At 35.3% G+C, this 22,715-nt stretch overlaps 1 protein-coding gene across 6 annotated transcripts in view; it reads right to left on the reverse strand.

Moving 5' to 3' along the window:
* The window catches only part of LOC142318974 (facilitated trehalose transporter Tret1-like), a 240,098-nt gene that overhangs the window by 71,741 nt on the left and 145,642 nt on the right, over window positions 1-22,715 (reverse strand). For 2 of the 6 annotated variants that reach the window (XM_075355708.1, XM_075355702.1), the window contains exon 1: window positions 8,186-8,384. The exons of the other annotated variants lie outside the window; for them this stretch is intronic. Coding sequence is in view for 1 of the 2 variants with exons in the window: in XM_075355702.1 (XP_075211817.1) it covers window positions 8,186-8,268 (83 nt within the window). In the remaining variant the exon portion in view is untranslated. Of the gene's footprint in view, window positions 1-8,185; window positions 8,385-22,715 lie in introns of those variants that run through there. 6 annotated transcript variants of the gene reach the window in all.

Here is a 22,715-nt window from a genome sequence, read left to right on the forward strand (position 1 = left end):
GCATATGGGACAAACGTTTATTTTTATATAAATTCCACAAATTCAACCGACAAATCTCTAACACCCTTTCCTCTCTAAAAACCAAATTGTTTTTTACATAATATATTATTTTACAGTAAGTAATTATTTAAATAATTTACCATGTATTTTTCAAACATTTTTTCAATTACCTATAGAATAACAATAATAATAATTTTTTATTTTTTTATTTGCTTTGTTTGTGCAACAGAACAGTTACAAAACCTTTGTATGCCGCACAAGATCACATAAAGTCACAAAAGAACAGCCACGAGTCAACAACCCACATATAAATTAAAAATACAATATTCAAAACACAATAATAATAATAACAATTATACAGACAAATAGAAAAAATAATTAGAACTTTAAAAACGGTAGCTATGGAGTGATAATAAAAACACATAGATGAAAACATACAACTACAAAAACACAATATTACTAATACATTCCAAATAAAACAAGTTATAAGCAATAATCCTTAAAAAAAACAACAATAATTCTAAAATCATGAAAGTGAGCATTACACCAAGGACAATAACCCATCGCCACATAACCCTCTCAAATTTTTAATGAAGGTTGCCTCATCTTCCCAAAAGCTTAGCTTATCCTGGAACTCCACTGCAAAACTGGTACACCGCTCAATCGGAGACACGGTGGAACCAACCGGCGTCACAAATTGCCTAAAAGACCTCACTGACCTGGCCTGGTTCCGCAAGACAACATGGTAACGCGTCGGAAGTTTATTGTGCAGAGCTTTATAAAAGAAAACCAAGTCAAAGTACGTTCTTCTATCAGATAACCTGGAAAGGTCTAATTGCCTCAACATATCCTCTCTACTAGCGCCAACAAAACAATCCCCAAACTTAAAACGCATCCAGTTCAAACACCTATTCTGAACACCCTCAACCAGATCAGAGGCAAAAACTCGTCTACTATTCCACACCACGGTCGAGTACTCGACCATGGTGTGGAATAGTGGTGTGACCGTGAGTTACAAATGGAAATATTGTTGGTCTTGTCCACTTGTAACCTGCTGTTACAAGTGGAAATATTGTTAAACCGTCCACAAATCCAAAGGACAAGACCAAGGTCCCGGCGTGCTTTATTGAGAATCCGAGCAACATATTCGTGAAAATACAACTTCGTGTCAAATAAAATCCTGAGGTCCTCAACCAATGTCTCAGCGACAATAGCGTGCGTACCAATCCTATAGCTGAAAACAGAGCTCGACGTCTTACGAGACAAAGTCAAATGTTTGGTCTTCCGAAAATTCAAGGGCATACAATTGCGGTCAGCCCACTCAACAACCTTGTTAATATTCAATTGTAGCAACAGGTGATCCATACTATTTCTGATCGGACAATATATTTTGACGTCATCCGCAAACAACTTAAAATTGCACGTCAAAAGATCCCCGATATCATTTATAAAAATAATAAAAAGAAGGGGACCCAAAACAGAGCCTTGGGGCACTCCAGACTTAGCCAAGAAGGATTCCTCAAACATCTGTCTACCAAAACGAACCGAAAAACGCCTGTCACGAAGATAAGAGGACAGCCAATCATTAAAACGATCGCTGAAGCCGAAGCCCTTGGTCTTTGTTAACAACAAATGATGGGGCATCTTGTCAAAAGCTTTGATAAAATCAAAATATATCACATCTACTTGACCCCTATGCTCAATTGTATTAACTGAATCCTGCAAAAAGGCGGCCAAATTAGAAGCTGGTGAACGACCTTTAATAAATCCATGCTGAAATGACGACAACATCGGGAGAACATGGTCATAAATATGTCCAAATAGAATCCTCTCGAAGACTTTGGAAAAAGTACCGATGATAGAAATAGGCCTGAAATTATCCAGGGAAAGGACACTAGGCTTAGGTATAGGAGTAACAACTGCGTGTTTCCATAGGGAAGGAGACGACAAGCTCCAATTAAACAGGGAAGCCAGCATAGGAGAAACAATCTCATTTAAACCTTTGATAACAAACGCAGGAATCCGATCCAAGCCGACCGCCGATCTAGCGTTAAGAATGCTTGTAGCACTGGATACGTCAGAAGATGAAACATTCGGAATGTCAAGAATCTGATGGTTGAGGCGCCACCAGACGTAGTCTGCGTAGGAAAGTCCTGATATACTGATTGAAAATATTCACCAAAATACTGACAACTCAACCGAGGATCAGAAATAGTTCGTCCATCGACAATAGGGGCTGAAGTCCTCACATAGTTAAATAGTACATAAAAACATTGTTTCATCTTCAGTACTTTCATTTACATAAGAGCATCTAGTATTAAAACAAGCTGTAGTATATATATTTTTTTAATTTTTATTATTTCAAGTACACTATCAAGTTTCTTATGAGATCATTCGTAAATTCAGAGGCGCCGTTAAGTACTGTTACCTAGTGGCGAGATTCGTAAACCCACCTTTTTGAGGAAAAGTGACATATTCAAGTCCCGTGGTTCATCAAATGGAAGAAAAAACTTTGACAAAATTCGAGGTATTTTTTGAAAGTATTCTTTATGACAAATCAAATTCAACTGAAATATAATGTTTTCATGCTTATTTTTTTATTGTTTTTCCCATTTTTATTTCACTTTTAGGTTAGGTCATGTTTAGAACTGTAAACATAGTTCGTTGACTTCGCCGTGCCGTTCAGTTCTGGGAACTCTTACCGGCAAAGTTCTAACGAACTTTTTGATATATATTTATTTAGTTATAGAATGATAATAATCTATGTAAATCTTTAAATAATTTTTCAGCAGTTAAAAGTTGGTAAATTATGTTTAATAAATGCAGCTACTTCAAAACGATGTATTTTTTTGTATAAGATGTCCTACGTGGGTGCTTAGGATGATAGGCCCGTTTTAGGAGCATTAAAAAAACCGAATTAAAAGATTCGGGCAATACGAACCCTAATCAAAACGGCGGCCATTTAATGTTTTTAACAGCTATTTTCAAAAGCAGTAGAAAATACTTCTTAAATAACTGCTCTACAGTGAAACAAAATTAGAAAATGCATCTACCTCAACGCGATCTCTCTTTTTCTGTTTAGCCTCCGGAACCACACTAAGGTATTACTTCAGAGGATGAATGAAGATGATATGTATGAGTGTAAATGAAATGTAGTCTTGTACAGTCTCAGGTCGACCATTCCTGAGATGTATGGTTAATTGATACTCAACCACCAAAGAACACCGGTATCCACGGTCTAGTATTCAAATCCGATCTAGTATTTAAAGCGTTCTGTTTTTCAGTATGAAATTATTAAATGGGATATACCGTAGGCCTCTTTTAGTATTAGCTGTGAAAATTCTTAAATTGCTTTCAGTTTTATTAGGCTTGAAGTAGCCCAAAAGTTTAGTTTTTTCAATTCCCTTTAAAATTATTTTCACAATCCTACTAATTTCCCCATTGTCCAACTTTCTAAATTCTTGGATGGTCTTATACCAAAACGTAGATCGTTTCAAGGTAGATGCATTTTATAAATTTAATTTTTCTGCTTTTAGCTTTTGAAAAGTTATTTAAGGATTGCCCTCTATATTTTAACACTAATATTTATATGTACTCACATGTTTTACATTAAATATGTCAGTCTATTTCATAAGATATTAGTGACATCCTGACTCCAAAGGGAAAGATTCCCCCATGTGACGATTTTGGTCGCTACGCCACCCGCTCCGTACGTAGCCCTATTGGACTTTACCGGAGGTCATCTTCTGAACCTACAGACTGAATAACATCTCTCAGTTAACAACGTGGCCTCCGTCAAGATGCCACCGATGTAAATGTCACAAATGACATTTCTATCGGTGTTAGAACGTACATAATAAACAACAAAACAAAACCAGAAACAAACTACCCAAACCAACAGAAACGAGTAGAAATAAAATATTTAAATTTTAAGCTATAGTCCTACTGATAAATATTGTCAAATAAGATTAATGAAGCTAAGTCATTTAACGTAACTTATTCTTTAGTGTGGTGAACCGATGATTTTAAAAGCCACAGGATAAAATTATTAAAATCTAAAATAAATATTTAGCAAAATTTTTATTTATCTATTGTGGCAAAATGAGGCTCCGTTAGGTTTATTTATCTATAAATTCCAGGATTACGAATTCGGTTTTCCGAATTGTTACATAAAGATTGGACTTCTACAAATGAGTCTCAACTTGTCTGTACATGAAAAATCAATTATCTAAATTTTTAGATGTAAATCTGGAAATCTGATGTGAACATCACATGACTTCCTTGTACGCCTATTCAATTACATATACACATTATTAAAAGTACGTAAAATTTTATTTCATTAACTTCTTATTTTTTTTTTAATAATTTTTTTATGTTATTCATGAATTATTTAATGTAAACGTTTTTTTTACAATTAGAGGTTAATAATTATTAATAAATCAATATACAGAGCGTTTCATAATGTTCTTCGGAGTTTCGAAAATTCATTAACAAAATACTATTTCACTCATAAGAATAAAACAAGTACTGTACGAAAGAGTACTTTAAATACTTTTTTCCATACATACTAGACAGTTAGTAAACCATTTGCTCGCTAGGCGTCGACAGTAGAGAAAATGGCTGCCACGGGAAGCGAGAAGTCGTTTTGTGTGTTAGAATTTCACTTGTCAATGTCGGTAATTTCTGTGCAACGTGCGTTTCGGTTGAAATTTCACAAGGAGCTACCAAGTGACAATTCAATTCGTGCACGGTATAAACAATTCAGTGTAACTGGTTGCTTGTGCAAGCGAAAATCAACTGGTCGTCCATCAACCTCAGAAGTCAATGTCGGACGTGTGCGTGCAAGTTTCATTCGCAGCCCGTCAAAATCGACTGCGGCTGCAAGCAGAGAATTAGGAATTCCGAAAACAACAGTGTGGACAGTTCTCCGTAAACGTTTATTATGCAAACCGTACCGTCTTCAATTAATCCAGCGTCTTCTCTGATGGAGATAAAACACGTAGGCAGGATTTTTGTTTACAGTTACAGGAAAAGATGTTGTTAGATGAAGGTTTTCTAAACAAGATAATTTTCAGCGATGAAGCTAATTTCCATATTAGCAGCAAACTAAACCGTCATAAGGTGCGAGTTTGGGGAACTGAAACCCCACACGCTTATGTGGAACACATTCGGGATTCTCCGAAAGTAAACGTTTTTTGTGCGATCTCTCGTGAGGCAATGTATGGGCCGTTCTTTTTTATGGAAACGACAGTAACCAGCATGATATACCTAGATATGTTACAATTATGGCTTATGCCTCACCTATTCAATGACTTCATTTTCCAGCAAGATGGTTGACCTCCCCGTTTTCATAACGAGGTTCGACAGTACCTTAACACAACATTACCTCGGCGCTGGATGGGAAGTGCGTCTGAAGAAGACCAACACATTATGCTGTGGCCACCAAGATCACCAAACCCCACGCCATGTGATTTCTTCCTCTGGGATTACGTGAAAGATAACGTGTTTATCCCACCAATGCCGCACGATATCGCTGAGCTAAAGGATCGCATAATCTATGCAATGAACTCTATCGAAAATGACATGTTAGAACGAGTTTGGCAAGAGGTAGACTTTCGTGTTGATGTGAGTCGGTCACCAGAGGAGCACATATTGAAGATTTATAGATTTTAAGAAAAACTGTTTGAGTTCATGCATCACCTCGTACAACTTTCATTTAGGTAAGTAAAATACTTTTTTTGTACTGAATTTTTGTAACTCCTAATAACATTATGAAACGCTCTTATTTACATAAAAAAAAGGTTAAACTAAAGGAAATGAAGTCGAATTCTAACTAATGGGCCTTCCGTTTGTAATATCAAAATATTTCATTAATTAAAATTTTATTTGGCTGTAACTGGAACCAATGAAAATAAGTACCACTTATGATAAATCTTTGAAAATCTCTCAATGAGAGCTTATTACTGCAGTTAAGAAAAAGACCACATCCAAATTTTTTGGATTTTGGCTTTTTTGGATAGTTTTGGTCAAGTAGATTGCAATAAAAAGGGGAGGTGCAGAAAAGAATGTTACAACAGTTCTAAATACAAAATTTCAACATCCTACGGCTAATTGTTTTTGAGTTACGCGAGAAACATACGTACATAGGTACGTACGTAGAGACGTTACGCCGAAACTAGTCAAAATGGATTCCGAGATGGTCAAAATGGACATTTCCGTTGAAATCTGAAAATCGAGATTTTTCGCGATCACAATACTTCCTTTTCTTCGCACAAGGAAGTAAAAATATACGTGATTAAAGCTCATAAAAATTATTTAAAGTATAAACGCTGAAGTACTATTAATGTAAATACATGAAAAGATATTAAATATAATATATAAATAAAACGTATCTAAGAATTCAAAAGGTGTTAATGAAAGTTTTTCGAGAATATATTATAGATATGTTTCTCGAATAGAATACACTAAAATTTAGGTTTTAAAAACATTTTTAATTAACATTATTTGAAAATTAATCCGCGGTTTAATATTGTTACCATAAAATAAACTATTTTAATTGTATTTTAAATATATTGTAGAAAATGTTTATAAACGGTTCGGAAATTTATTTTAAAAGGACCTTTCTTGTATGTCGAATTACTGTGTTGAGTTAACACGAAAATAATTCTGTTGTCTGATTTGATTTGGTAGGATATTAAAATGATTTTAGGTAGATTTCGTAAGAAAGCTACCTATTGTAATGGGTACCATGATTCGACTTCCGGAAAATTTCGACATATCTTTGCGTTTAGATCCCCCAGACCCCAAAACCACCGTCACTTTAAAAATTTATATATACATTTATGTATATACATATATATATATATATATATATATATATATATATATATTTCACTTTCCTGTGGACACGATAATTCCGTAATTTTGCATCAATCACTTTAAAATTGATACATAAATTATAACAACCCAAAATCTCGGTCGAGGTCGTTAATGGACAAAATCAAACCATGGTGGATGAAATACGGGGGGGGGGGATTTTTCGAAAAAAACAAAATATTGCTATAATTTTCGTATTAAGTAAAATATCGAATTCGTTTAAAGTTCCTACTATTCTTTGGATAAGGGCCTAAAACTTATATAAGTAAAGTTTTTTTGATATCACCAATCATTGGCCCAGGGGATGAAAAAATTGAATTTCTAAGACAAAAAAAAAATTATACCTCCTTAATAGGCACAGTATCGAATCGGTTTAAACGGGTTGTTTGTCCTCTAAATATTACATAAAACTTTTTTTGACTGAAACAATTTTTGATATGACCAACCCTTACGGCAAGGAATGACCAAAATATTGCTGGAATTTTAACACGGTGGGGCTTGTCATATGCTAAACATGTGCAACTTTTTTCACATGCAACTATTGTGTATTGAGTAAATTTTAACTTTAAGGTGGAAATCTTTTTTATTCCTTACTTAGCACCGGTGAAATCTATCTCCGCCTTCCGACATGCCTAAAGTGACTTTATATTTTTTGTAAGAGCTATTCTTTTTAGTAAAAGTTGCACAATCATTGATCTAATTAGCTTTGAAGAAGTACATTAACCATAATTATTTCAAAACAATATAATATTTTTTAAATTAAAAAAGAGGAAAAGAATTTGTTTTTTAAAATTCTCGTAGCAATAGTATTGTAACTTGATTTGTTTTTCTGATCTGTATCCATTTGTATTACCTGTGATGAGGTTATGTTTTTCTTAATAATAATAAATATGTATTTATTCATTATTCATGAAAATATTTGTGTTTTGTACAAATTTCAGTAATCTTTTTACTTCTTCTCTTGGTACTTCATAAAATGGTCTACAATATGCAAACAAATTCCTGAAATGATATCTGATTATAAAAATATAAAACAAATTATAAAAAGAATTGATTCTAATTAAATATGAAGATCTACGTCTTTGATCTCAATTATTTAAATTAATTTAACGTGGCATAAAATTTAACGTAGAGATGGAAAAATGTATAATTTACATTAAGAAGTGATATACGAAAAAGAATAAATTACGCGATAGAGTATGTTGATAACTGTATTAAAATATATAAAATTAATCCGTGTTTTGGAGAAAAATAATTTTATGTTCTAGAATAACTTGATATTTTATGTAGACAAATTCTTTAAACTTACCGTGATGGTACGATTGAGGTCGATTCGATTAAGAAATTATTACTATCTAATCCGGTAGAAGATTCCATTTTCTTAATTAACATTACATTAATATGTATGCAGTTTTCTCGATCGGTTGTTGTGTGCGTTATCAATTAATACAATAGAAACAGCAGCACTAACGACAGGTGTGAATTATGCTCCTACCAGTATCAGTCATTTCTAGTGGCAACTGATAATATGTTCATGAAAGCAGTTTTATAATGTAAGAATTAGAGTATCGATTTTTTTTTTCCATTAAAAGTAACATCAAACATATCGATATAAGCTTATGCAGGTTAAAAAAATATCTTTCAATACGGTACTACACTTAATGAGATAAATAGTTGAGGAATTTTCTACTGTTTTATTAAGTACGGGGAAATTTTTAATATATAAATAAATAAAATCATATATTTTTGTTAAATAAATGAATCATTCTTTTTACTTTTAAATGTAAACAATATAGATATTAAAGTGACAAATTAATTATCGTCACATTTAAATACCTTGTCATTTAATTGTAATTCTGTTAAGCCATTTTATGAAGTACCAAGAGAAGAAGTAAAAAGATTAATGAAATTTGTACAAACCACAAATATTTTCATGAATAAACAATAAATATATATTTATTATTAAGAAAAACACAACCTTATCACAGGTAATACAAATGGATACAGATCAGAATAACGAATCAAGTTATTTACGTTACTATATTGCTACGATAATTTCAACACTATTTAGAAAATGATCAAACAATTCAAGACAGAATAAATTTATTATTAAATGATAAATCAGTTTTTTCTCTAGTTAAGTTATGCGATGTGTGTAATCATGTTAATGCATTTATTGCAACTTTCATATAACCAAATACAATTAAAAATTTTTGGTTCCTTTGTTTCAAACAAGGTCAGTAAGTTTGTAAAAATACTTCTAAATACCATCCAGTCCTCTGAAAAAAACATGAACCTATAAACGACCAGCTAATTTAAGTACAGTATGTTCCACAAAGAGGTATAAGCTTTTGATTTAGTATCACTCGCAAATTCCCCCTCCGATTCTATTAAAACTTTATAAACCTTTTAAGGTCTGTAAAGGTTGTAAAAATGATCAAAGGTTCTAAAAATTGTCTCTCCTCTCTTATTTCTGTTCAGCCTTCGGAACCAGCATCAGGTATTACTTCAGAGGATGATAAATACGAATGTAAATGAAGTGTAGTCTTGTACAGTCTCAGGTTGACCGTTCCTAATAGTCGAACTGAGACTGTACAAGACTACATTTCATTTACACTAAAGGAGGCTAAATAGGAAAAAGAAAGAAAAGGTCGTCCATTCCTGAGATGTATGGTTCATTGAAACCCAATCACCAAAGAACACCGGTATCCACGATCTAGTATTCAAATTCGTTTAAAAGTAACGGTATATACACTGGGTAAATGCATAAAATATAATATATGCAACATGAGAAAAATACCATGATGCGGCTAACTTAGCATTATCAAGGGTAAAAATCAAGGTATTTCTAGGAGAAAGAGAATAGGCTATCGCTCCACCCGGTGATGGATTCAGTAGGAATATATTAATAAAATATTACAAAAAAAGAAAAAAGCTGACAATACAGTAGAACTTCCCATCACGTGACTTTTTTCTGATGCAAGTCTTACACACACATATTAAAATATTTATTATTTTATTTAAATATAATATTTTTTGTTTATTTAATTCAATGATTGTAACTACAGACAATATTTTTTAGTTTTATTAGATTATAACTTAACAAATGTCCGCTTAAAAATACTATAGTCCAAGGGTGCTTAATTTAAATTTCTATGTACACAGAAACAAATACATGATTAGGTTTTACTAATTACCTTCTCTTTTGCCCTTCCAGCGTGTTTTTGGACAGATTTGGCAATCAAAGAATCCTTGCTATCTACCATCTTCTGATTACTACTGAAAAAATTACTTTAAATACTGCTTTAAAATTTACTTTAATACTGAAAAAAACCGCTTTCATATTCCTTCCAACGACTAAACTAGAACAGGAAACAAACAAGGAACGTTACGTACACACGCGGAGTAAAAAGAAACTTCCTTCAACCAACACGCCAGGGTCAGCACTGCGAGAGCAACAGTGCTCTCTCTCCCTGGGAGCCTCGCGTGCAGAATTCTTTGTGCGCATGCACACAATAGACATATACCACGCCACTGGAACTGTCAAGCGCACAGTTCCATACAAAGGTTTTTGTATCTTTTTCATAAATAGGAGGTTGGCTAGTGACATTAAGCTTAAGGATTATATATTGTACAAGTATAAAGAAAGGATTAAAGAAAAAGGACTCATTATATTAAATGTTATCGATAATATCAAGTGGAAATAGGGGGTACTGCAGCTCCACAAAGTCTATACGCGAGCAGCCACTGGGTACTACTCTTTCCAGTAGTCACGTACGGCGTTGAGAACTGGACCATCAAGGTGAAAGACGGAAGGAGAATGATGCATTCGGAGTGTGGGCCTACAGAAGACTGCTTCGCATCGCATGGACAGACAACTCGATTATTCACGAGCTGGATTTACAGAGGAGGTTGTCCCCAATATGCTTCCAGCACATCCTCCGCTTTTACGGTCTTATAGTCCATAGGCCCGACGAAAATTTTGAGAAGCTGGTCATACAGAGAAAAATCGAGGGCAGCAAGTCACGCGTTTAAAAGTAACGGTATATACACTTATATACCTTATATACTTATATACTTATATACTTATATACTTATATACTTTTAAGACCGTTCAAATGATAGCTGGAACAAACTGAAGAAGAGGTGACTGGAGAAACGTTAGGCACATTGATTCGAATGACAGAAGACCGTGAACTATGGCGAGAAGCTGTTAACGGTATATGAATCGGGTCATCGGGTCTCAGATATGTGAAGAAGGATCACTGATGATGATGAACAGTATAGATAGATCATCATGGTGTTATTCGACCTTCAGATGACGGATTTTTATTTTTAAAGATAGAAAAATACGAGTATTTTAAGAATATTTAGACATAAATAGATTAAAAGTCACTGAAAGATTAGTAATTCAGAATTATTTCAGAGGTATCCATAACAATTTTAAATAATTCTGTTTAAGTATATTTTATAACTTAAAGGTATCGGCTTAATTTCTTGTTTGTAATTACGAGTTATTTAATTTCTACTTGGGTTACTGGCACTTTTTTCCCTGGAATGGACAGAATTAAACATTATATATTATTAATTACAAAAAAATCATTCAAAAAAATTATTTATAATACTCTTATCTAACTATTTCAAACAAAGATAAAACAATAAAATCTTTTTTTCTTAACATAACTAGATTTTCAAGCAAAAACCAAACATGTCTATAATAGTTGTGTCAGCCAATTAACAAGTTATATTCTAATTCAAGTGCAGTCTTTTCTTTCCTTTCTTTAATGCAAAAAAACCGGATTTTGATGCGTGCATATAGTTTACGTTTATTAAATGAAAACAATAACGTTATATTCTATAAAGAGTATATTTTTTTTTAAATGTATAATTTTTAATGATATGATTAATTAAAGCTTGATAAATAAAGATTGATTGTGAACTAGTTATTTTAATTCAGTCACGTTTAAAGGTTTCAGCATATTTGAATAATTACTGTACCTTCCTGAAACCTGTATAAAGAAATGACATAAATCAAGATAAATAATAAAAAATCATTCGTAAAAAATTGACACAAGTTTATCATAAAGATTTTCTTAATATTTTGTATTGACTGATTATCATTCCTGAAATTCTTTAACGTTATTAGTAATCATTTGACAGATAACTTAATTAGTTAAAATTATACACTAGTTAAAAGATAAACTGTACAAATTTAAGACAACAAATTTTACATCCTGGCATCTTAGCTCTAAAGCTATGCTGTAAGAAAGTGTATGGTAATCAGTCAAAAAATGGGGTACGAATTTTTTTTATTTCTCAATGTTTCATAACCCAGGGACCCCCCCCAAAAGTAGTGGGGGGTAATGTTCGTACGAATTTACTGTTGTTGGCATGTTAGAAGCTTTATAACTATTGACTGAATAAACCGATTTTGATGACATTTTGTACAGAGACTTGCGTATATGGGACAATTTGTTGGAATAGGTTTGTAATTAATATATTTAAGGGGTAGAGGAAGATAGTTTCTTTGGGGTCAATTATTTGAAAATTTTGCAAACCTAACCTCACATTATATTAAGCTCACTTAATATATGCATGTAGGTTTATCTTACTTTAAAAACAAATTTGACCTAAACTTTTTTCCTTAACCAAAAATAAAAAAATTGATGTAAAAACCACATGACTTCCTTGTACGCCTATTAAATTGCATATACACATTATTTAAAATGAAAAGTACATCAAATTTTATTTCATCAATAACTTCTAATATTTGTTTTTTTATTGTAATTATAGAATTATTTAATGTAAAACTTTATTTACAATCAGAGATTAATAATTATTAATAAACCAATTTATTTATACTAAAAAAAATTAAAAAAAAGGAAATGAAGTCGAATTCGACCGATGTGCTTTCCCCTTGTAAGATCCAAATATTTAATTAATTACAGTTTTATTTGGCTATAAATCTGGAACCAATGAAAATAAGAACCACTTATGTTATATCGTTCAAAAGTTCTCAATGAGAACTTATTGCTATACTTAAGAAAAAGTTCAAAATCCAAATATTTTGGATTTGGGGCATTTTGGACATTTCTGGTCTAGTAATTTGCAATCGAAAAACCCACAGGGTTGGTCTAGTATTGGTTTGTCTGGTATTTGTTTTTAGGGAGACCCCATTCGGTCACCCTAAAGCATAAGACTGAATGTCCGTACCACAAACGGCTACTGTTCCCCAAACGGTTTAGCGACCAATATCCTAATTAGTTCCTAGAGCTTTCATAACTGCGTGAGCCAATAAACATGGTGCCCTACACCACTCGCTTGCGTGTCCCACCGCTCAAATTTCATATATGACTAAAATGGATAGGCGCACCCCGTCTACATACTAAAATATATGACTTGTCAATAAGCTAAAGTTTATTGCCTCAAGGACAGCAATTTACTGCCACGCATAGGTCGCTGAATGCCAGCAAGTACGTGTCCAACATATTACAGCGCGTTTGGAGCTATATTTGACCGATGGCCAGCCATTTCTCGAGGGTAGCTTCCTACGGCTAGCGGTAGAAGTCTTATACACCTTAAACTACTGATGCTGGTTGAACAAAGCAACTGCATCAAGGAACTCCCACACGATCCGACAATGCGGCACATGCCACATTGACTAGGGTTGATCTAGTGATGAACGCGTCTTCCCAGATCAGCTGATTTGTAAGCCGATAGTTCCATCGTTCAAGTCCTAATAAAGGAAGTTACTTTCATATGCAATTGAATACTAGATCGTGGATACCGGTGTTCTTTGGTGGTTGGGCTCCAATTAACCACACATCTGTGGTATGGTCGAACTGAGACTGTACAAGACTACACTTCATTTACACTCATGCATATCATCCTCATTCTACTCTGAAGTAATACCTGAACGGTAACTCCGGGAGGCCAAACAGGAAAAAAGATTGCAATCAAAAGGAGAGGTGCACAACTGGATGTTACAACAGTCCTAAATCCAAAATTTCATCCTACGACTAATTGGTTTTGAGTTATGCGAGATGCATATGTACATACAGATGTCACGCCGAAACTAGCCAAAATGGATTCAGGGATGGTCAAAATGGAGTCATGTACTACCGTTGAAATCTGGAATCCGACATTTTTCGCGATCACAATACTTTCTTTACTTCGTACAAGGAAGTAAAAATAAGCGAATTTTTTCTTTCCTTATACGAAGTAATGCAAATATTGTGATCACGAAAGATTTCGGTCTTCAGATTTCATCTCCTTGTTTTTAACATTTTCTTACTTCCTTGTACGAAGTAAAGAAAGTATTATGATCGAGAAACATTTCGATTTCAAGATTTCAACTGAAATATCCATTTTGACCATCCCTAAATCCATTTTGACTAGTTTCGGAGTGAAGTTTGTTCGTATGCATACATGCATACTAACAAACTTACCCAAAAACACAACTGCATACTCAAAAACTATTAGCCGTAGAATGTTGAAGTTTTGGATTTAGGACTGTTGAAACATCTAGATGTGCACCTTCCTTTTTGATTGCAATCGAAATTAAAATTAAAATTTTAATTAATGTAATATTTTGATCTTAAAGGGAAGGCACATTGGTTCAAATCAGACTTCATCTCCTTTTTGTTTTTTAACTTTATATATTTTTTTTTTAACTTTTCTTTTTTTAAATTTAAATATATTGATTTAATTAACCTGTGATTGTAAAAAAATTACATTAAATAATAATTCAATGAATAAAAAAAATGAAAAAAATATAAGCGAAATAAAATTTTATGTACTTTTAAAAATGTGTAAATGTTATTTTGATAGGCATTACATATGTGTATATATAACAGATTTGGTGAAACATCTGATTATTAATTGAAAATTATAATTTTTAATCGTATTATGTTTGGATTTTCTAATTTAATTTCTGTTTAATTTTATTTAATTATTCTGGAATTTCTGTTTAATTTTATCTAACTTAAAGTTAACACTACAGGGTGACTGAAAAATAGATCCTCACAAGAACAACATATATACTGAGGCACAGGCCCTATCTTTAATAAATTGCGAAAAATTCTTCTCTTTTAGTCCATTACTCCTTTGATATTGTCGTACAATATCCTCCCTAAGTCGGAGTTGATCCTCCACCTGCCTATTGGTGGACAGAGGAGATTGGAAGTAAGAGAAGAGAGTGCCACTGACGCAGGAGGATGCCCATGCGCGCACGCCTTGACTCCCTGAGAATATTATACAACACATGTTATAAGGAAAGTATGAGAGAGCTTGCTACGTTAATCAGAGATTTGAAGAGGGCGTGTTGGCGAAGGCTCCTGAAAGAGGTGGACACTGACACCTGGGGGAGGCCCTACAGATTGTTGGTCAAAAGAGTACTTAAACCAAAAGATCATACCACGTTGGACGAAATGACACCTATCGCGTCATTGAAGGCCTCTTCCCACGTGGAGAAGCATTAACAGCCGACAATCGTGGCGAAATGGAGCTGCCTCTTTTGTTCATCAATGACGAACTAGCTGACGCTGCTAAACACATGCCTGCGGATAAGACGCCCTGGGCCGGATCACCTGCCGAACCTGGCGGTTAAGGTGATGGTCCGGTCAGACCTGGGAGCGCTTAGGAACATTCTTTTGCGAGCCCAACGTCTTCTATTGCTACCTGTTGTCGGTGGCTACAGAACTGTCTCGTGAGAGGCAGTCTCTGTGATCGCTGGCATTAAATCTATTCACATTCTAGCTACGGAACGTAGCAAGCGGTACGTTTCTAAGAAGGAAGGCCTTCTTACTTCTGGGCGTATGCGAGAAATGGAAGACAAATGTTTTGACTCTTGGCAAGGTAGGTGGAACGATTCTTCTACTACTGGTCGATACATGCATGGTATCTTTTCAAATGTTAGAAAGCTTCGAGCAATTAGTTGGGTTTCCCCAATCGGTATACAACTCAATTCCTTTCGGTACATGGTGTCTTTAGGAATAGTTTGGTTTGGTTAATTCCGGCTTGTGTCCGGACTGTAGGGTCGATGACACTGTGGAACATGTCCTTTATGTTTGTCCCCGGTACGAGGCTGAACATACCAGAGTTGTTAGGCAACTCGAGAGAGTGAACTCCTTCTTTGATCTGTGAGTCAACTGGAAGACTCACAGAGAATGGACGATTGTGGCTAGTTTCCTTCGATTCCTCGCCCTGAGCAGGACGGCTGAAGGGGTATAGTAGAGTAGTACTTCGGGTGGCTAGAGGCCGCCTGGGCAGTTGATTGGCCGGAGGTAGGTAATCCTCATGGCTGCATGGTAACCCATGCAGCCGTGAGGTGTAGCGCCGTTTTGACGAGGGCAGTTTGAACGAGCACACGACACTTTCAGCGTGATGGTGACTGCACTGCCGAGGGCATGGATTCCATGCAGCCGTGAGGTGTAGCGGTATCTCGACGATGGTTAAAGAAAGTAAATGTCACGCGGGACTTTGGGACTCTGGGATACGTTGGAGAGCTGAGTGGGAGTAGGAGGTCTGTGCGCCTGTCCCTTGTAGACCAGATCGGAGTCCGTAAATTAACCTAAAGTCAGTGGTATGAACTGAAGTAGAGTTCACTGAAGGAACTAGGACTAAATTTCGTTGTTGCGAACAACATTTTTGGTGGTATGTTTTTGTTAATTTGCCACGAATTTCGAGACATTTACTAGAAATTGACTCTAAATTGACTCTTTACTAGAAATAAAAATAGAACTACGCGTGGGGTTCGTGCTTCCGCGATCTCGGTTAGCTAGTTCAGAGGGCAACGATGTAGGACATTCAAGATGTCCGGACGAGGCCTACAGCAAAGGCAAAAGCTGAGTTTAAAAATCACCGATCTAAATATCTACCGAGGTATTTTCATCGATGGCATCCCAACGAGGCCTGGCTTGTTATTATGAGATGTAAAAAGTTAAAGGGGAAAAGACGAAGGAAAGCCCATTAGGGCGTAGAACGGGGGGGGGGGGGGGTTGACGACCGGAAGCGTCACAAGGCGGGTTTCTTCCCCTACGGCGATGGGATGAGACCTGGGAGCGCTACTTGAGGTCTTCAATGCATGCATCAAAGAAGAGACGTTCCCGAAGAGCTGGAAACGGTAAAGGCTTTTTCTTATACATAAGCCGGGGAAAGACCCGGTTCTCCACCATCCGACAGGCCGCTGGCCATGATTAACGCTTTCGCCAAGCTTCTCGAGCGGATGCTAGTACAGAGACTCGACAGTGCTGTTGAGAACAAGGGCGGACTCTCTGCAAACCGATACGGGTTTCAAAAGGGTAGGCCCGCCCTTGATGGAGTTTACGCTGTTTGCAAGTTAGCAAACAGCATAATCAGAGACCGAAGGGGGCGAGGCACAAGTAGGATGTGTGCCCTAGTAACCGTAGATGCGAGGAACGCCTTCAACAGCATTAGTCACGCTGCTATCCTCCAGGCATTGATTGAGTACGGAGTAACGGATTACATAAACAAGATGACACAGTCCTATCTAATTGGGCGTAGATTGACTTGCGAGGGGGAGAGAAGAATCCTTGACCGCACACTGGACAAAGTAGTTCCACATGGGTCGGTACTCGGACCGACCCTATGGAATCTTGCTTATAATGATGTATTTCACCTTGCACTGCCCACTGGGGTCACTCTGATGGGGTACACAGACGATGTAGCGGTATTAGTTGATGTTGCCAGTAGAAGGGAAGCGGCTGAAAAGAACAATTTCTACGGCATAATCAAAGATTGAATGAGAGCTGTCGGACTACAGATGGCCCCCGGTAAGACCGAGGTTGTAGTTATTGCAGCAACCAAACGGAGATCTAGATTGTCCATTGCAATATAGAAGGTTAAAGCATTGTGTCACGACCGGCTGTAAAGTAACTAGCCATCCGAATAGATTTCCAGGTGCGCTTCGGAGCACATGTGACAGAAGCTGTCAAAAGAGCCAACAGGGTTATAGCCCATAGCATTGGGTAGCCCGCCTACTACCCAATACCAACGGCCCAAGACAACAACGCAGGAAGCTCCTAACAAGTGTGGCTCGCTCCACTTCTTTAAACGGAGCAGAGGTGTGAGCGGACGCCGCTAAGTATATGAAGTATAGGAGGCCACTGAAGGCACTGCACAGAAGGTGGAATCTCCGGGTGGCCTGTGCGTACAAGACCGTTTCTGGAGTAACAGCTGAAGTCCTTGGGGGACAAATCCCCATTGACCTACAAATTAAACACCGAAGAAGGATGTGGGGGGAGCTGCGGACGCTTTTAAAGACAGAAAGGAAAATGCAATCCCAACGTATAATGCAGGAGATGATGGACACCTGGCAACGGAGTTGGGATCAGGGCGATAAGGGTCGATGGACACACCGGCTCCTACGCGTTGTCAAGCGTTTGTGTAGGCGCCCCCATGGCTCGCTGGATTACCACTTAACACAGTTTCTGGCGGGTCATGGGGGGTTCAGGGCCTACTTACATAGGTTTAATCTGGACCAGGCTGATGACTGTTCGGTGTGTCAAGAGGAAGAAATGCCCCATCACGTCTTTTTCAGATGTCTCAGATACGATGAGGCGAGGAATGACCTCCTAGTCGAACTAAACAGAGGGGTCATGTTTGCACCTAAAGAGATAAAAGACATCCTGCTCGAATCTGAAACAGCATGGAAAACGACTACTAACTACACCAGAATGGTTACGGATGACCTAAGAAAATGGGAGGAGTTACGCAGAACACGAGGGGCTGGAGGACGCGCGGGCGGAAAGGCTCCCGGTTGAGTCTCAAGCGGGCTTCCCGAACGTGTGGGGGTCACCTGGACGTGATGAGGCCGCGAACACTCCCCCGCCTGTGTGTCTGGCAACGAGCGCAGACGGTAAGTCTGTAGTAGGCATTTGTCCATTGTGGAGTGGGTTATTGGAGTGAGTCCATTGTGAATGTTGTTATTCATGTATTTTGTTTGTTATGTATTATTTTGCTTAATGTATGTTATATATATTTGTATAATATAGTTTGTAATATAAGTTAAATATTATTTGTAATGTATCTTGCTTGCTGTTTGTGGTCACAAGTGTTTGATGTATTTGATACATTCTCATGTGCAGCACTGCATTATAGCTATGAATGTGTGACTAGACGTAACACCCTCTTCCTGAAGAAATGCCTCACTAGCGTTACCAGGAAGGGTGGATAGCCAGGGGTGGAGGTTTAGTCGGTAGCGCGCAGGTATACAGATGCATATTCATAACATCTTGCGGCACCTGTTAGCGAGCCCGACACTGCTTAGGCGTTCGTAAATGGTTTTCCTCCACCTGCATAAAAAAAAGTCGGAATTGATCATGACTTTGTTTGTTTGTTTTTTGTTACCAATAATTTAATCGCTCTGATCTTAATTCTTAATGATATTAATTTCTTCTGATCTTAATTTGTGTGCAAGTTCTTTAGTTTTCAAATTTTCTCTCTCTTTATATTCATCATCCTCTTTTAATCTTTTTATTTTTCTTTGATTTTAACATTTTCTACCTGCTTATGTTCATCATCTCTTAATTTTTTTATTCTTCCGTTGTTAACATTTTCTTTTCCTTCATATTCAACTAGTCGTTTTTTGAGATATATTTCTTCATGTTATCTTTCTTTACCCAGTATAATTGTTTTTTTTTTTCACTTTTCATTATTCACCAAATAATCCAATAATAAAAACTGAATATATTACATCGTTAGGTCAAAATGAACATTTGTGACAGGAGTTCACTAAACGGAATAGTTTAATTATTATTAGTTTTTGTTCATATGACACACAAGAATTCTAAAACATATGTTAATCAGCAACTCACGAAGTTACGAATAATACTTATCTAGTAATGCGAGTAATAAAAAGGGACTTTTACTCTATTCTAATATTTCATGTAAGATCAATTAATAATTGTATAAATATTTGATGTTAATAAAAATTAATACTTCAGCAATTGTGTAACTGTCCATTTTATGAAAGAATTGGAAGATCGTATCTCACTTTCAAATGAAATAAGTTTAAATGAAGTGCAACAAAAAATGTGTCTATGTAATTTAATAGGCGTACAAGGAAATCATTTGGTGTCCATATCAGATTCTTTATTATATTATTAACAACATTATAAGAATTTTTAAAATAAATTTTAAATTATACTATTCATTTAAAGCCCTTTGATAATCAATGTTAAACAATGATTATTACTAGGAATATATTTTATCTGAAAACACACACCCGCGCGCGCGTGCGCGATACATATATACATTGAAAAATATCATTCTAAAAATTTAATTAGATTTGACTCAACAACTTTTAGACATGACACATCTTTTTATCCCAAATAAGTAAATAGTAGATTTCAAAAATCTTCTTTTATGATTGATAATTAATTTTTTATGTAACATATTAAAATAATTTTATTTTTGAACACGTAATTATTTCATAGAAGTATGATAAATTGTACTAAATAAAACTGTAATAAAAGTAAAGCTGGCAAACAGTTGCACGATTAACTGCCAAAAAAGTGTTATGAAAATTATGCTGCTTGACATGCTGTAACCAAAATTGTAATTGCATTGATACAAATGAGATCAATAATTCATATTCAGAATTCATCGTTAAAAATGTTATAAAAAGCAGTTATTCGGATCTGATGATACCAAGGCAAAAGAAAAACTGACGAAAAAGCAAACGGATCGGGCTAATTCATCCTCCATCCTGAATGAAATCGATTAACTGTGTAACTGTGTAATAATTGATTAACTGTGGTAATGGAATCATCTAATCTGTACAAAAATGTACTTTGAACCAAAAAAAAGGAAAATTATTTATTACTACCCTCTTTTTATGGGGGTTTGCATAAGACCTAAAACCATCAGAAAAGTATCTTAGCTATGTTTTTTTTTTTTTTTTTTTTGTCTTCAGTCATTTGACTGGTTTGATGCAGCTCTCCAAGATTCCCTATCTAGTGCTAGTAGTTTCATTTCAGTATACCCTCTACATCCTACATCCCCAACAATTTGTTTTACATACTCCAAACGTGGCCTGCCTACACAATTTTTCCCTTCTACCTGTCCTTCCAATATTAAAGCGACTATTCCAGGATGCCTTAGTATGTGGCCTATAAGTCTGTCTCTTCTTTTAACTATATTTTCCAAATGCTTCTTTCTTCATCTATTTGCCGCAATACCTCTTCATTTGTCACTTTATCCACCCATCTGATTTTTAACATTCTCCTATAGCACCACATTTCAAAAGCTTCTATTCTTTTCTTCTCAGATATTCCGATTGTCCAAGTTTCGTTTCCATATAAAGCGACACTCCAAACATACACTTTCAAAAATCTTTTCCTGACATTTAAATTAATTTTTGATGTAAACAAATTATATTTCTTACTGAAGGCTCGTTTAGCTTGTGCTATTCGGCATTTTATATCGCTCCTGCTTCGTCCATCTTTAGTAATTTTACTTCCCAAATAACAAAATTCTTCTACCTCCATAATCTTTTCTCCTCCTATTTTCACATTCAGTGGTCCATCTTTGTTATTTCTACTACATTTCATTACTTTTGTTTTGTTCTTGTTTAATTTCATGCGATAGTTCTTGCGTAGGACTTCATCTATGCCGTTCATTGTTTCTTCTAAATCCTTTTTACTCTCGGCTAGAATTACTATATCATCAGCAAATCGTAGCATCTTTATCTTTTCACCTTGTACCGTTACTCCGAATCTAAATTGTTCTTTCACATCATTAACTGCTAGTTCCATGTAAAGATTAAAAAGTAACGGAGATAGGGAACATCCTTGTCGGACTCCCTTTCTTATTAGGGCTTCTTTCTTATGTTCTTCAATTGTTATTGTTGCTTAGCTATGTAAGAGGCATTAAATTCTGTGAAAGAATTTACCTAAAACTACACATTAAAATTAAAGCACATTACTCTTTATAATAAATACATATTTACACACATTATTATAATTATTACACATTGTAATTATATATACTAGATCTATAAGGTTAAAATCTCTTTGCCCCATTGACCTGTAAATAAAATTAAATGACATCAGTGCACAGAAATTATCCAGCCAAATTTTAACAAAATTGGTCTGTTTCTTGTTGATATGTCCACTCTGGACATACCAACAAAAAAACAGACCAACATAAATACATACGTAAGTAAAAATACATTTTTCCAGAATATTCTAACGCTAAAATTGTATTTTAGGTAGATTTCATAACAAAGCTACCTATTGTAATGGGTACCATAATTCGACTTCCAGAAAATGTCCACATATCTTTGTGTTTTACAACGCCCAGACCCCAAAACCGGTGTCAGTTCAAAGGTTTATATATATATATATATATATATATATATATATATATATATATAAATATATTTCACTTTCTTGTAGACACGATAACTGCCCTAATTTTCCGCCTATCACTTTCAAATTTATATATAACAACTCAAAATCTCAGTCGAGTTCATTAATGGACAGATTCAGTCCGTAGAGGTAGAATGGGGAGGGGGGGATTTTTTTGAAAAAACAAAATATCTCTATAACTTTCTTATAAACTAAAATATCGAATTCGTTTAAAGTTCTTACTATTATTTAAATAAGAGCCTAAAACTTATCTAAGTAAAGTTTTTTGATATCACCAACCATTGGTCCAGGAGGTTGAAAAATGTGATTTCAAAGACAAAAAAATCATACCTCCCCGAACAGGCAAGTATCGAATCGGTTTAAAGTGGTCGTTAGTCCTCTAAATATTACTTAAAACCTTTGTCTAAACAATTTTTGACATGAACAACCCTTACGGCAAGGGATGAC

This window comes from Lycorma delicatula, chromosome 2, assembly GCF_047948215.1.
Source record: "Lycorma delicatula isolate Av1 chromosome 2, ASM4794821v1, whole genome shotgun sequence".
In the NCBI taxonomy this organism is placed as follows: domain Eukaryota; kingdom Metazoa; phylum Arthropoda; class Insecta; order Hemiptera; family Fulgoridae; genus Lycorma; species Lycorma delicatula.